Genomic DNA, 15632 nt, shown 5'->3' on the forward strand with positions numbered 1-15632 from the left:
ATGACTTTGGGTAACCTGCAACGGACAGAAGCCGATGCGAGCGCAGTACTTTTCTTGATTGATTGATTGTGGGGCTTAACGCGCCGACGCAACGCAGGCGATGAGGCGCGCCGTAGTGGAGGGCTCCGGATTAATTTTGACCACCCGGGGATCTTTAACGTGCGCCGAAATCTCGCACACACGGGCGTTTTTGCTTTTCGCCTCCATCAGAAAAGCGGCCGCCGCGGCCGGGAATCGAAGCCGCGACCTCGTGCTCAGCAGCGCAACGCCTTAGCCACTGAGCCACCGCGGCGGGTCGCAGCACTTTCCTTAAGCGCACGTTAGGGTATCGATAAAAGGGTGGCGTCTTCTCTACCAGCTTTCCCCCATTTCCTGCAGCTTGCCGTATCAACGGGGAAGACTGACATTCTCTTTTTATTATCTACAACCTCATTGGTCAGCTACAGTTATATCCCCATAGTGCTCTGTGCCAGAGACGTTTCTTTTGCCTTTCATTCTAGAATGCTCCTCATGAGTTTTTAGATACACCTGACCTTGTTTATCCATATGCCCAGATATTTATATTTCGTTACCCACGCTATTACTGCTTGTGGAACGAATACCGATTAGTTACGGGCGTCACCATTAAAAACCAGAACTCCCGACTTTGCTGTGCTAAACTCTAACCCCAGTTCAGTTGCTTCTTCCCCGCATGTATACCTGTGAGCTGTTGCAGACACTGTTCGCTATCTGTTAGTAGTACTGTCATCTGCATATGTCAGTCCCGGGATATGTTATTCCACTTCCTGTCCTTTGCGGCTATAACACAAATTGAAACCTATTTTACTACCTTCAAGCTTTCTTTCTAGCCTTGCCATGTACAGCATGAACAGCAATGGCGACAGAGGACGACCCTGCTTTAAACCTCTATTTGTGACTACCGGTTCGGTGCACTTTAGGTCCTCCCATTTGATTTGCACCTCGCACTCATTGTAAATAGCTGTATAAAGTCATCGCCTAATCCCTGCCGCCAAAGTATGCTCCATAGAAGCTCTCTGTCTACATTGTCGTCGGCTCCCTTTATATCGATAAGTGATATTGTAGCGCCATCATCATCATCTTCTTAAGCGCCACCATCATCATCAGCAGATTGGCCAGCTGGCACGGAGGACACTCGGCACCCGGCACCCGGTCTGGAACGGCACCCCGTTTCTACGCGCCTCATCCTGACCATGGCACGGCCAACGCAACCGAAATAAACGTGGGCTCGGCCGCACCGCCTCATCGGCCGCCTACAATAACCATAGTGGTAGCTTTTGTGCCATTGACAGCCATTGACATTGACACCCGTAGCAGTGGCGCCGCTGCGGTGGCGCCGAGAACTAGGCTCGTCCCACCACGGCCGGACTGGAGCAGCGGCGAGCGCGCACTTTCATGAAAGTGCGCGGCTGCCGCTCTTCCAGCCCGGCCGTGGTCCCACTTGTTTCGGGCGACGCCGCAGGCCACGCGCTTAAAAGGTGCTGTAAACAGCTCACGCGAGCAGGCGGGACAACATCCGCCGGAGCTTTGTAGAAGCCAGAAAGACGACTATAAACACAAGACGACGGAGCAACACGACTAAAAAAAATGCATTTTTTTCCCTTGGATACGCTGAAAACCAGCGAAGTTGGTCTGAAAATACCGAAACACTAAAATTTGCGAATAGACGTCCCCTAGTCGAGAAGCACACAATTTCCCCACCAGACTCAAAACTTGCTAAATTTAGTAAAAAATAAAACCCCCGATAAAATGGCAACACTGGTCGTCACAGGGCGGTATTACGTGGCCCGTCTATACCGAGGCTATAACACTAGCGCGAAGAAATCTGCACTCGTGCGAAAGGCAGCTCAGTTCAACGTATAGACGGTATTCGTTGAAAAGTTTAGCGGTCAATTTATCCACTTGGCAACACTGGAAACGGCCACAGACATGACCGATGCGCCACGGACACGGCGCAGCCTGGGCCACTGCGGCCGCACGCCGAAGAAAAAAAAGACACCGGCGTGCGTCATCTGCTCCGTTCCAATCCGATTCTAAACTGTGGCGCCAACAGAGATGTTATTAATCGCACTCACAGTGAACTCGACGCAATTCTTTGTGTTCGGCGAAGAGTTCGTAACGTGAAACACAGTCGTGTTTCACAGTCGTGGTTAGCTGGACAAGTTCCGCCATCCCACGGAGCCCGATGTAACGAGTGACGGTGCACCGTGGCCTCCGCGATTTGCTGCCGGCGGTGCGGAGGCCACGGGCGCACTCCCACGGTTGCATGGAGAAGAGGGGTGCCTGACCTGCGGGCCGTGCGCACAACGTCGCCTAGCAACAGACGCTTGGCCACAGATATGGCGGCGCACACTTGGTTGCCTGCATGCATTCCACGCAATTGAATACCGAGGGTACGGTATTCGTAAGCAGCGGGATTACCGCTGTCGCTGTTGCCAACGGGTTGCCAGCTACAGTTAAACCCGGATGTAACGAACCTGTATGTAACAAATTCCTGGATTTAAGGAAGTGTTTCGATTCCCTATTGCCGGCCTCTTTGAAATCCATGTGTTTGCGACCTCTATGTAACGAAGGAGTTGCGACAGTTAACCTTGATGTAACGAATTAGAGGCTAGTAATCAATTTTTTGACACTTTTTCAGAAAAATTGGCTGGATCGAGAAATGCACAAATTTAGCGAACCTCGCCTTCACCACCAACTAACGTGCGTTTCCAGTGTGAGTGCGGTGTCGGTTAGTTGCCACAACTGCCTGTCGGCGTGAAGTCGCACGTCACTCCACTGCCATTTGTGGGGGGTCGGTTCGTCGGCGCCGAGTTCTGGCCTGAAAGCGTAAAATTTTGTCTTTTCAAGACAAACTCGTATTTTAAATGGCGTCTCCGCCTGCGAGAAAGAAGAACTTCGACACCCGGTACAGTATCCTATGCACCTGGCACCCTCTCAACAATTTTGAGTGCGACAAAGAGCATCATGTTCCCGAAAGGCGCATTCAGCATACATTTTTGGTCATTGAAACGGGTCAACGCATCGAAAAGTGTCGAAAGGCAAAAGTGATACTTATGTTGCGTTTGCGAATACAAGGGTAAGTGACCTTGGTCCTTCAGAGTGCCGTGTAGTGACTAAGTTCTCGGAAAGGCAGCCAGCGCAACTCACGCAGTTTTGTAGCGTAAGCTACACTGGCCGAGGTTGAGCGGTTTCGCGTGTGCCGTGAAGGGCCGTTCTGCGCAAGCGCGAGAAGCATTGGATTGATTTGGATCGGATCGGATCGGATCGGATTATCGTGGATTGGATTGACTTGGATTCATTTGATTTGGATTGGATTGGATTGGATTAAATTAGATTGTGTTGGATTGAAATCCAATCCAATTGGAGTACGGGTGCTGAACCTTAGCTCACGCTACGTATATCCTGGCATAGCCGAGCTAAGCCATTGCTAATTTTTTTCGCTGTGAAATAAGTCCTGTAAGGGTGAGTTCACCATCACTGATGTCTAGCATATTGGTTTAGTTGCTGCTTCATTCACGGGAGCCTTAACTCGAAACCTGCATGTCACGAAAACCTGCATGTTACGAAAAAAATGCGATTTTTTGTCGACTTCGTTGTATCCAGGTTTAACTGTATATATTTCTCGGTCAACTCTAAAACAAGATAAACATAGCTTATATTATTAACTAAACAAGGACTACATTAAAAAAAAGGGCCCATCTCCCCACGAGGGGGACTCGAGTAAATGTGTCGCATAGGGGGTGGGTGTATTGCGTTAACGTTTAGTGTTTGGGGAGTTGGTGGTAGTGAATGCGTTGTATCAGCAGCTTCTTGACGTAGTTTGAATGAGTCAAGGATATAAGGCGCGTTCGTAGCCTCCCATTCTGTGTCGGTTTTGTGGCGCAGTGGGAAGAGCACCATGTACCTCGCGTTCCACCCACAGGTAGTGAATGCGCTGTATCAGCAGCTTCTTGACGTAGTTTGAATGAGTCAAGGATATAAGGCGCGTTCGTAGCCTTCCATTCTGTGTCGGCTTTGTGGCGCAGTGGGTAGAGCACCATGTACCTTGCGTTCCGCCCGCAGGGTCGTGGGATCGAAACCAGGGGCCGGTAAGTATTATTTTTTTTATATAGTGTAGGGGGAGGGGTGCGGACCTGTTGTTGAGAGCGAGGAGGGTAGCGTGATGCGGGAGAGGAGGAGTGGGGGAGTGGGCGCACCTGGAACGGCTGTTGCGGACGCCGAGGCACGCCGACAACGCCGGGTGACATCGTGAGTTAAGGAAATGCTCTGCATTTAAAAAAGGAGCCCGAAAAATAGGAAGACGAGTTTTCATAACGGGTGCTACGAGTTAGAGAAAACGCGCACGCCAAAAGAAATGCCTCACGTTCTCCTGTTGGAATTTCAATCCACCCGATGAATCGGCGCTGCTGCTCTTGTGACGCCTTCCGAAAAAAATCCGCGTCAAGAAATATTGAGCGCACGAACTTCGGGCCGTTCTTTCCGGCTCTCTGAGCGGCGAGCACGCACAATCAGCGGCCGCAGCTAATCACCTTCACGAAGGGCTGACAGGCCCCGCAGAGTTTAAGTCCGCGCAAGTATGCAAGCTGGCGCGGCCCCCACCGCGACGAGGAAAACGAGAGTAACGTGCGGCGACGAGGAGGGGGAAAGCGATTGAGGGAGAAGAAAGGGCGTTGATTTGAAAGTGCCGCTACAACAAGCGCTTACCTAATACCTCCTTTTCGCGTGAGAGATCGCGAGCTTGCGCGCGGTATACGGATCGGTGCGCCGCGGCGGCTTCGTGGAAGCACGTTTCCGCAGAGCTTCGCTTCGGCGTCAAAGCTGAACGGACATGTGTTCGGACAAGCTTTGAGCGTTACGCGTACGCATCTGCGGACAACTTTCCATCGCGTCGTTCTTCATAGCCTGTCACTTTTTTTTTTCTTCTCGACTTCGCCCCGCTCTTTGCAGGAACCAGGCGATGTCGTCAGACCTGGCGGCACCGCTACGACTGACGTGCTTTGCAGGTAACGATCGCTTTTGTTGCTCAAGCGTACTTGTTTCTTCTTAACAGTGCGGTGTTATTATTTAAAGTTTTTGTTAAGGCTGCCGCGTGAATTTCATTGCAACCATACTGACCTCTGCGTCCCCAAATTTTCTTTCGCGAAGTCTTGTCCAAATTCCAAGGCTGAACAGGAGTCATAAATGTCGTGTGGTTCTCAAAACGGGCAGAACTGTCTTCTTTCGTTTTGTAAGCGAGGCTGATTTTTGTGTTAGAATAGAAGATTAGGAGTTTTAGCACCGAGGAAGGCAATTAGTAAGTTTGGCTGATAATTACAATACTACTTAACGGAAATTTGTGCGCAGGGCTAACTGCAGTGTTGTCGGAGACGGCACATATCTGTCCGGCACATCCGGCACATCGTGCCGATCACGTCCGGCATGATGTGCCGGGCATGATCGGCACGATGCGATTTTGAACAATCTGATAGTACGCCCCAGACAACATATTCAACTGTGATGAGACTGGCTTGTTTTACAAGATGTTGCCTGAGAAGACGATTAGAGAGAGAGAATAACTTCAATGGAGACCAGAGATGTTAGCCGAGCCATCGGGCTGGCTTGCTACGCTAAACGAGAGAAGAAAAACAAAAAGAAAAAAAAAGAGAAGAAAAAAACGTGAAGACGAAAAGATGTCATTTGATGCGGCCAAAATTTTCAATCACAAAACTTTGTCCAGTTCTGTGCTCCGAAGAAACTCCAAAAGAGCTTTGATTGCACGTGTAGCCTGACTGGGACCGGACCATGGACCCAAAACAGCCCTCAGCTCAAGTCCCGCACCAAGCTGCCTGCACAAAGATAATATGAGTTTCTGTCTGTGCACGGTGTACTTTGGAGAAGACGATTACTTTCTCTGGCGAACCCTGCCACTGCGGGAAGCACTGTAAGGAGCGATTGACGGTTGTCGTGGGAGCCAACATGTCGGGGACGGAGAAGCTTCTACTCCTCGTCATAGGCAAATAAAGAAATCCGAGATGTTTTAAAGGACTTAAATCGCTCCCACTTTGGTACGAAGCGAACTGATAGACCTCTATGTGGGCCCCAAAACGTACGACTACACGGACCGCCTTACGGACCGCACGGCGAAACTTGGGGTTGGGGGCATGGAAACGGCTACCATCTACCTGGGTAATCGTGCACCCCTCAGGGATTGGTTCCATCACCATTTTTATTCAATCCGGCATGTATTTATACGCTGATGGCATCACGATATGGACGGCTGGAGGCAGCGACGTGCACATCGAAGACCGCCTGCAACAAGCTGTCGACCAGTGTTGTACAGGTTCCTCTAAAACAGGAACGCAAGCTCGTCCCTCGTTCTTTCCCAATTTTGAAACGAGTTCCTGTTACAAGTTCCTTTATTGCAAAAGGAACGCGTTCCAGTTCCACCTAGAAATATGGAACGTGTCGTTACATTAACGTTACATATCATTTTTAAATTAAAGTATGGTGTCTGATAATCCTGAGGCAAAATACAATGAGAAATCTAAAACTCACACCGAGGTACGTACATTATATTATACGCATATATTATACGAATGGGAACACCGCTGGCAGCAGATTATCTGAAGATAAAAAGAATCCAAAGAAACGCTCCTGGACGAATTTTTTCAGGGAGCACCGGACGAACTCCAGACATGTCTAACTGCGATTATGGTTCGTCTATTATGGGTGCAACACACAGGGCCCTTTCCGCTTCGGTCTTACAAATGCGCGGTAAGGTTACTGAGCTTCAGATCTGCAGAGAGAAGGTTACTAACATGCATGAACAGAATTAGATTTCTTGCTTAAGAAACCGTGTTGAAAAGAACAATAGATAGGCGTTTAATGAATGGTTATTCAATATTGCAGCTTATTTAAAATGTTTTACAAACCCTTTGCAGGGAATTGAGTAAGGGGGTTGCAAAAGTGAAGCTTTGCGGATCATAAAGCACAAATATGCGAGTAACAAAACACAGCACAATAAGTAATGGCTATAATGGCTACGAAGTTCACAATACATGTTTAAGTAGGGAGGCGATAACAAGAAAAAAAAAAGTCAATAGCGTAGTCACACATGAAATCTACGCGCAAGAATTACAATTTATACCGAACACAATCAGGGTAGTAGATAAAAGAAGGGAAAGCAAGCACAAACAAGACGCTTCGAGACTGCGTGCTGGTCATTGGGCTATAACTCTGTGTGGAGGGCTAGAGTGGACGCAGTGGAGTGCGTTAGGAACCCTAAGCCTGCCTGGCGGCACTTTACGTTTAAGGTTGAATGGACCGTGAGAGCGCTGGGGGATTCAGACGCCGACTCCGAGCTGCGCGACTCACTGCAAAGGGGGTGCCAAGCCCTGCAACACTTCGAAGAAAGCCGCGTCGGCGGATTGCCTCGTAAGCGCGTCATCCCTATTTCAGATTTGCCGCGCTTTAGAGGCGCTTTTTCAAAGAAAGTGCTAAGAGTTGTGCCGCGCCTCCGCCAGATGACGCCACGGGTACCGCGACCGAGAGAAGACGCAGTGAAACATCCCCCTCGCGAGGGGCACGATCAAATGTAGAGCATTTCCGGGAGCGCACGACGTTAAGTAGTTTGCGTTACGTTAATGTTGTTGCACTTGTGGCAACTGCTGACGAGAGAGCGCTCATCAGCAGTAATTTGAATGAGTCAACGATATAAGGCGCGTTCGTATCGTCCCATTCTGTGTCGGCTTTGTGGCGCAGTGGGTAGAGCACCATGTACATTGCGTTCCGCCCGCAGGGTCGAGGGATCGAAACCGGGCGCCGGATAGTATTTTTTTTTTATATAGTAGGGAGGGGTGCGGTGCGGACTACGGACGTCAACGCGGGTGACATCGTGAGTTTACTGAAATGCTCTGCATTTAAAAAACAACCAAAGATAGCCAAATATGTGGACACGACGCACAAATCAGTTGCTTTGGTTAGAAATACGCATAAGGGAAAAGCACAATAAATAACGCGGAGCCTAATCACGTGCGTAAAAAAATATCTACACTAAAAATTATCAAATCACAGGTTGAAACCGACACACTAAAGAACCTTAGAAGGCTGGCCGTCCACGTTCAGGCGGCCTCTCTCAGGTATTGTCCATACCATGCGACAAAATTATGCCCAACAATGACGAAATTCCTGTCCTTTGTCAACACGATGCGTGCAATACAAAAGGATCTGGCACTCCCGTCGACCCGTTCCCGCCAGACCGGTGAGAGACCGCGCCGTGACGAACTGCGTGCGTACTCTGTAACTTCGAGCAGTACAGCATCCCGAGACACTGCGGCGTGCCCAGCCCTATCGATACCCGGTGACCCCTCGAATCACCTTACTGCGAGCGCAGCTCCCAAGACAGCAACGCACCCGCGCCTCGCGCGCACTAGTGCGGTAATTACCCCTGACAATATACAGATACGGTGGTTTCTCAAGGGACCTGCAGCACTTCCCGGCAGGGAATAATTCTGCCGCCCAGACGCGCATCCTGGCCTCTCCAGACAAACGATTAAAGGTGAAAGGCATTCTCGCGGCTGCGCTATTCACCCATTGAACGCCGCGTGAGCTCAACCGGCATGAAAGCAAGCACAAGCTGCGGCCCACGGCATGAATATTCTTCTGCCTTTGACTTTCGAGGAAGCACGTTCTGCTGAAGGGCGAGCGGGCAAACTCGCCAGCTTGTAGGAAGAGAAACACAGTAGCTACTTGTGGGTTTTTATGCTCGAGCCTTGACCTCAAAAACAGCCAAATCCTAGCAATGTAACGTTTCCAGAAGGAACGCCGTTCCTGCCGTTCCTTCAAACACCTAACGAGTTACCGTTACAGTTCCACCGACCCTTAATGGAACGGTGGTGTTCCTCCGTTCCTCCAAAAAGGAACCAGTTCCAGGAACGCCGTTCCTTGGAACGCCGTTCCGTACAACACTGCTGTCGACATAGTGGAAGCTTACGCTGGTGTACGCGGTCTGGTGTGTTCCCCGCAGAAGTCCGAACTTCTTCTCTACAGTCTTCCCGGCAAGCGACATAGTCCAGGTACTCCCGACATTCAGCTCACATCACGAGATCGCGTTATTCCCATCGCCCCGTGCATACGTGTTCTTTGACTCCGCATTCACAAATAAGGCTCCAATACGGACACCATCAAAGCCCTCTCTGCAAGTTCACTACAAATAAGCCGTCTTATTTCATGAATTGCGCACCACCACCATGGACTTAAGGAGCACAACCTCATCCGGTTAGTGGAAGCCTTTATTATAAGCCGTATCACGTATGTCACTCCATACCTCTACCCCAAAAAAGCTGAACAATGCAAAATTGACTGCATAATACGCAAAGCCTACAAACAGGCCGCGGGTATTCCCATCACGGCATACACCGAACGCTTCATGGCTATGGGTATTATATATATATAATACTCTAATGGAACTTATGCGGCACTTTGCGGCATATCAACGCTGCAGTTTTTTCTGGTCTTGGCGCGAGTGTATTTGCGAGTTTATTTGCCGCATTTGTTCTCAGCTCCTGCGGAAGATGCTGACACAGAACACCTGTAATGGGTGTGTCCTTCATTGGAACAGCCGAGAACTCGACCCCTCCGAGGCACAGGCCTCCTCCGCCCTTGCAGGTCGATTGTTGCATAAAGGGACCCCACCACCCCTCTCTTGCGCTCTTCCGCGAAGCGGAAGCCAACATTTCACTGTAATATACGATTTATGTCATGAGGCATACAATCGCATTCAGAAAAAGGGCAGCTTATCGTTGTTGGCTGATTCTAGAGCGAACGTACACAAGCGCCAACTGCCCCACGCACGGCACCAAATGCGCAGCCCTGCATTTCCACAGAAATGTGAATTGGTGGAGTTAATATAATTTATCGCTACAAAGTGTAGGTAAAGATAATTAGTCGAACGTAATTTAGAAAAAAAAGTACATAAAGTAGAAAAATAACAAATATAGAAGTGATATTAACAAATTAAAAAATATAAATTTTATACAGCTGCTTGACAAAACAAAGACAAAAATAAAGGAGCAGCAAAAATAATGACAAAAGCGTGGGAAAAAACGTGAAACATACGAACCTTGTGGCGCCCTGCATTTGCACAGAAATGAATAATTGTCGTGGTTCACAGATTTAATTGTTATAATAGCGCGAATAGGGGAAATTGATCGAACGGGATATTAAAACAAAAATGTTACAAAGAATTTATAAAGGTAAACTTATGAATTCAAAACTATGAGTTCTATACATCTCCCGCACACAGCGAAGACAAGAATAAAAAGCCCTGACAAAAATTAATGACGGACACACGAATAAAAAAATCATAAAACCTGCCCACAGTGTAACGCCCTGCGCATTTGCTTAAAATTTTATAATTGGCAGAGTTACCACGTTTAATTAATCATTATAATGGCGTGAATGGAGATTTGGTCACACAAAATCTTAAAAGAACCAAAAATAGAAATTATATTATAAAAGCTACATTGTAAAATAAAAAATGCGCGTTTATGCACCTCTTCCAAAAAAGAAAGTCTAAAAAAGCGCTGAAAAGAACTACGGAAACGCGTATAAAAATATCGTGAAAAGGAACCGTCCGAACCCCTTTCTTCGCATAGAAGTGCATGATTGGCACTTAATACCTTTAAAAAAGCGTAAATCGAGCTCATTAATTGAACGGAAATTGAAAACAGAAAAGACAACAACTAAATAAATAACAAACTATAAAAGTAATCTTACAAAATAAAACAAAATAGCGGAGTTAGCACATTTAACAGTTTCAAATTAAGCTATAGATTAGTGCACTAATCTAGCTGAGTTTCCTGCGCACACATGTATACAAGCAAAAAGCATTCTCAATTGCAAACGCAGACATGTCTAAGTCGCACATCACGCGATAATTATGCAGCTTCATATGCTATCGTTTATCGCGTAGTATTTGCAGTCCATGATGAGCGTTTTTTTAACTGCCATGCATACGCGCTATATTAGTTCACAAAGCGCTTACTAAAACATCCCAAATACCTCATGTCAATGAACCGCATTACACCGCATTGCAATGAACGGTGGTGCCCGGATGTACCGAGGTTGGTTTCTGTCGGATACAACGAAAGATCTATCCTGACAAGCGTACACCAATCAGAAGCAATCTCAATATTGTATTTACGCGACAGATGTTTATGTAATCACCACTCTTGCAGATAATGTTGGGTGAGGACGCGTTTTTCAAGGGCACCGCGTGTAAATACACATTCAGAAATTTTAAAAATAAGAAATAACGACGCGAAACCGCAGCGTAGAGCGCCAGAACCAACTGTGCTTCGTTCGGGTGATTGCTGCTTAGTCTTTGTACTTGCGCGCCTCATAGTATTAAGTTAACCATAATAAATTTGTTGGTTATTGTCTTCTACCTGTCATTTTAAACCTGGCTGCATAGGGGTGTTGTTATGCTCTTCTTTTTTTAACTATGGTTAGTGAAGTTAAATTTTTTAAATATAAGTAGGAAAGAAAGAAAGAAACAAAGAAAAACACGTGCCAAGAGTGGCCCAGATAGCCGAATTGGTAAGGCATTCGAGATCAAATCGAAAGGCGTAGGTTCGGTCCCCGCTCTGGGCGCGTGTTTTTCTTTCTTTCTTTCTTTCTTTCTTTCTTTCTTTCTTTCTTTCTTTCTTTCTTTCTTTCTTTCTTTCTTTCTTTCTTTCTTTCTTTATTTGCTTCTTTCTTTCCTTCTTTCTTTCTTTCTTTCTTTCTTTCTTTCTTTCTTTCTTGCGTATTTAAAAAAAAATGTTAACTTCACTAACCATAGTAAAAAAATAGAGCCTAACAATACCCCTTTGCCTCCTTGGGCGTTGTAGACTGCGGACCCATCTTTCTGTATTTCCTGAACGAGCCCCTCATTTCCTAACTATATTATTCTGCGAAAGCCTAGCGAGGGTCTCGATTCTGGCAGCCTTTATGCCTAGCTCTTTCGTTACCACCCGTATTCAAATCGATCACCGGTGATCGATGATTGATATTGCTGTTGCGACATGTTGTAGTCGTTTCTCGTACACCTAATGCGGCCAGTGGTTAGTCTAGACGCTGCACTTTTAGAATCAGTTTGAATTTTCCCGCTCCGGCGACATTGATACTTTTGACGGCGTTTTTTGCGAGCTGAGGTGCATGTGTTTCTGAGGAAGGGGGCGTGGGTGCTGCACTTGACAAAAAAGGATACAGATCGAAGTTAGGCAAGTTAATACAAGTTAAGCCGCATTATCATAATATTTTTTTTTTTTTTGCCAAAAGGCTCCTGGCGAATCAAGTACCAAATAATGTTGTCAGCTTTGTAACCTGACTGCGTTGAGAGGTGATAATTACTTGAATATCACACCAGGTATTCACAAGTGATATTGGGTTCGGAGAAAGGGCAGCTTTATTCTGCCAGAGCTTACTTCTGCTGGTCCCCCGCATGTCTAGCGAGTGTGCCTGGCATTTTCAGCCACTTTACAGCAGTTTCGGTTTCATTTTTGCGTTGCAAAATTCATATTGGGCGCTACTGTGCAAGTACTGTCCAACTACAAGCTCATTTGCCATGGCGCCTCCGTTGCCCGCTACTGTTATTCGAAACAAGCACGCTGCTCGTGCTTCCACTTTATGTACGCCCTACTTCTGCGATAAGAGCTTCCGCTGAAAGTCAAAGGATAACACCAAGTCGTCGGGTATCAGTTCAGACGAGGAGAATGCTTCCAATTGGCCTTGAACACCACCAGCTGTTTACCGGCCAGTTTAGGTTTCATACGAGGGTATTTCCGGAGGTCTAGTGTCGCTGCATAGTAGAACTGTCTATTCTGACAAGGTCTCCAACAGTCTTGTATTAGTTTCTTTTGAAATTGTTAAGTGGCTGTGCAATGTACTAGGCTCGTAGTGCTGAACTTGCTTCATAGCACGACGGCGGCTTGGTGAAATCTTGCTGGGCACAATTATAGCGCATTGTACCTTATTCCTGCAAGCAGGGCTACCATAGTGAGTCAGAACGTGATAATAAACCGCAAATGAAGGTCCTGACTGATGAGTGACGATCAGAACGTCAACAAGCATCCACCAAAGAGTTTGGCAGCTCCAAGCGGATTTTTTCGCTTCACTTGCTTGCCTTCAATATTGTGCTGGTCATAATCATTGACAAGGTGTTTTTACATCATGTGGAGGCTGATTGGGACATTTAATAATGTCAACCCGCCAGCATTCTTCTAGACAACCATCCAAAATAGCAAAATTTGAAATAGTGGTTGGGCTTCACCCCAAGGCATGGGCGCCACGCAGGCTAACATTTTTTTTATCTGACAAATTGTACCGCGCAACTCATTTTTTTTTCTAGGGCGGGTTTTCGAAATGTTTACCCACAAAATGTATATTCTGAATTTTTTCTACTAGTGGTGGTTTATTATACACAACTTACTATTTTTATTTTCTTCGACGCCTGGACAAAAACTTCAAATTCAATAATTTTTTCCGCAATAATTATTTATGAAAACATTATTAAAACTGGTGTAGTTGGAAAGCGAGTGGAATCGTCTGCATTGTGTATCACTGAAATCAGTGCCTAACCAATATGTATAGCACAGAAAAAATGTTTTGTTAGACCCCTCTAAATTGGTCAATTTCCCGCGGTAACAACAACAACAACAAAAAAACACGGACGAAGAAACAGAGAAGACGAGATAGGGGCAGTGACAGGGGTGAGACAGGGACATGACAGTGACAAGACAGGGACACGGACGAGATAGACGAGACAGACGAGACAGCAGGCGAGACAGCGCCTGTTTCGTCTACTCTGTTTCTTCGTCCGTGTTCTTTTTGTTGCGCTTCAAATCATGTAAGCTACATCTTTCAAGGTCATCCATCGCGTCGCGAGGGGCCTTCAGGTGCCAGTACACAAGCTGCGCCTTTCTGATCACTTCGATCTCTGGTATCCTCGCTGTTCCGGTACCACGTGATTAAGCGAGCATGAAACGGCTGCTTCCCATGCGCTTGATCGCTCAGGGCCGGCTAGGCCGTCTGTGCGCTCGCCTCAGTGAAAGCGAACGACGTGACTAGGCGGGGGTTTAACGGCTTCTTGGCCGGCGTTTTGTCCCTCAGTCTTGCCATCGATGGAGCGCCTGCTGGGCTGTCTGCGCGTGTCTTTCAGTGTAAGCGAAAGAGTGAACCCAATAATCCAGTAGATACAGCTAGGCGGCAAGCTTCCAAGACTCAAGCAAACCGAAGCCATTTTTAGCAGAAGAGTGTTTTATTCCAGGAGACATAAAAATTTCCATGACGTCATATCCGTCACGGAAGTGACGCCAGTTCAACGAAACAAGCGGCCTATAAAGGGTGCACCCCTGCACACAGGGTCTTGTTGCGGTGAAGCAACCTTTAGTAGTAAAGAGTACGTTATACTTCGGCTTCGTTTTCGGGTTTTATATTTTAACACGAAAGTGTTTTATGCCCGGATACGCCAAGATTTCACTGACGTCATATCCGTCACGGAAATGACACCAGTACACTTTTGGCGAAGCGACCCGCCAGCAGGATGTCGTTCGCCAAGCACACCTACACGACAGCCGCCGACCCGCAAATCATGCTCAGCTGCAGATTTCGCTGCACATTTCACTTTCGTGTTTTACTGGTTCCTATGACAGGGGAATCAACCACAATTTTTTGTATTCAGCGTACGCGTGCTAGACGGAATTCGCCTCGCTTATTCTAAAAAATGGAGCCTTTAAACTTCACCAATAGGCCACGTCTTCCCTTCCGTAGTGGACGACTCTGAACGTATACTGATTCGGATGCAGGAAATATCCTTTAGGCTTCATTTTCGTTCCCTTCGGTTGCGTATGGAAGAAACATTCGTTCAGGTTTAGTTTTAGTACCTTTTTTTTCGAAGATTGCATAAATTTCACGGGCAGTCACGGACGATTGAGATTTATCTCCCGGCAACTTCCCATTTCACTGGAATCGCTTGCGCTCCTGCGGCCGCATTCAAAGGTATGATTTATCGGCGTTCGGCTGAACGCAACCGATGCGCGCGCTTTCTCGCGCTGTTCCTGCACTCTGCTGTGCGTCAGGACAACCAGCCATATTTCTCAGAAGCACCTCCTTTCAAATCGAGAGCGCCGGATGTGTTGGTTTTGTGTCCTATATTGAAGTCGACTATCGTTATGCCGTAGTGAATAATTATGGAATGCCACCTATTCCACCGACGACATTCCCACCTTCTTCTACCTTTCTTCAATGCACAATGCTTGCGGCTTCACGGGAATGCGTAATAGATGTAAAAGTTGACAGGTTTTTGCGTGCAGTCGCCTCTGAAACGCATGCACACGGTGTTCCCTTTTAGCTGTGATGTATTTTAAAGGAAGATTGAAAGTGCGTGCTCTTCTTTTGTGTGTGTGCGCGCGCGTCGCAGACAAAACAAAATATTTATGTCAGAAAGCAGAGTTATTAAATGGGAGTCATAAGCTACCCTTAAATTATGGGTGTAGGCGACTCAACGCATCAGGAGCCACTTGTCTCGCGGAAAGAGTCCCAATTAGCTGCACCAGAAAATGAATACCTTCTGCGCAAAAGGAATCATACTC

General features: G+C 47.1%; 1 protein-coding gene across 3 annotated transcripts in view; it reads left to right on the plus strand.

Annotated features, from left to right (window-relative positions):
• Positions 1-4758: 4758 nt before the first annotated feature.
• LOC144141544 (uncharacterized) overlaps positions 4759-15632 on the plus strand; it is a 49335-nt gene continuing 38461 nt past the window's right edge. For all 3 annotated transcript variants that reach the window (XM_077673085.1, XM_077673087.1, XM_077673086.1), the window contains exon 1: positions 4759-5024. In XM_077673085.1, coding sequence (XP_077529211.1) covers positions 4979-5024 — 46 coding nt within the window. In that variant the 5' untranslated portion in view covers positions 4759-4978. The remainder of the gene's footprint in view (positions 5025-15632) is intronic.

Source organism: Haemaphysalis longicornis, unplaced genomic scaffold (assembly GCF_048455015.1).
Source record: "Haemaphysalis longicornis isolate Haplotype H1 unplaced genomic scaffold, Haemaphysalis longicornis Haplotype H1 scaffold_6, whole genome shotgun sequence".
NCBI lineage: Eukaryota > Metazoa > Arthropoda > Arachnida > Ixodida > Ixodidae > Haemaphysalis > Haemaphysalis longicornis.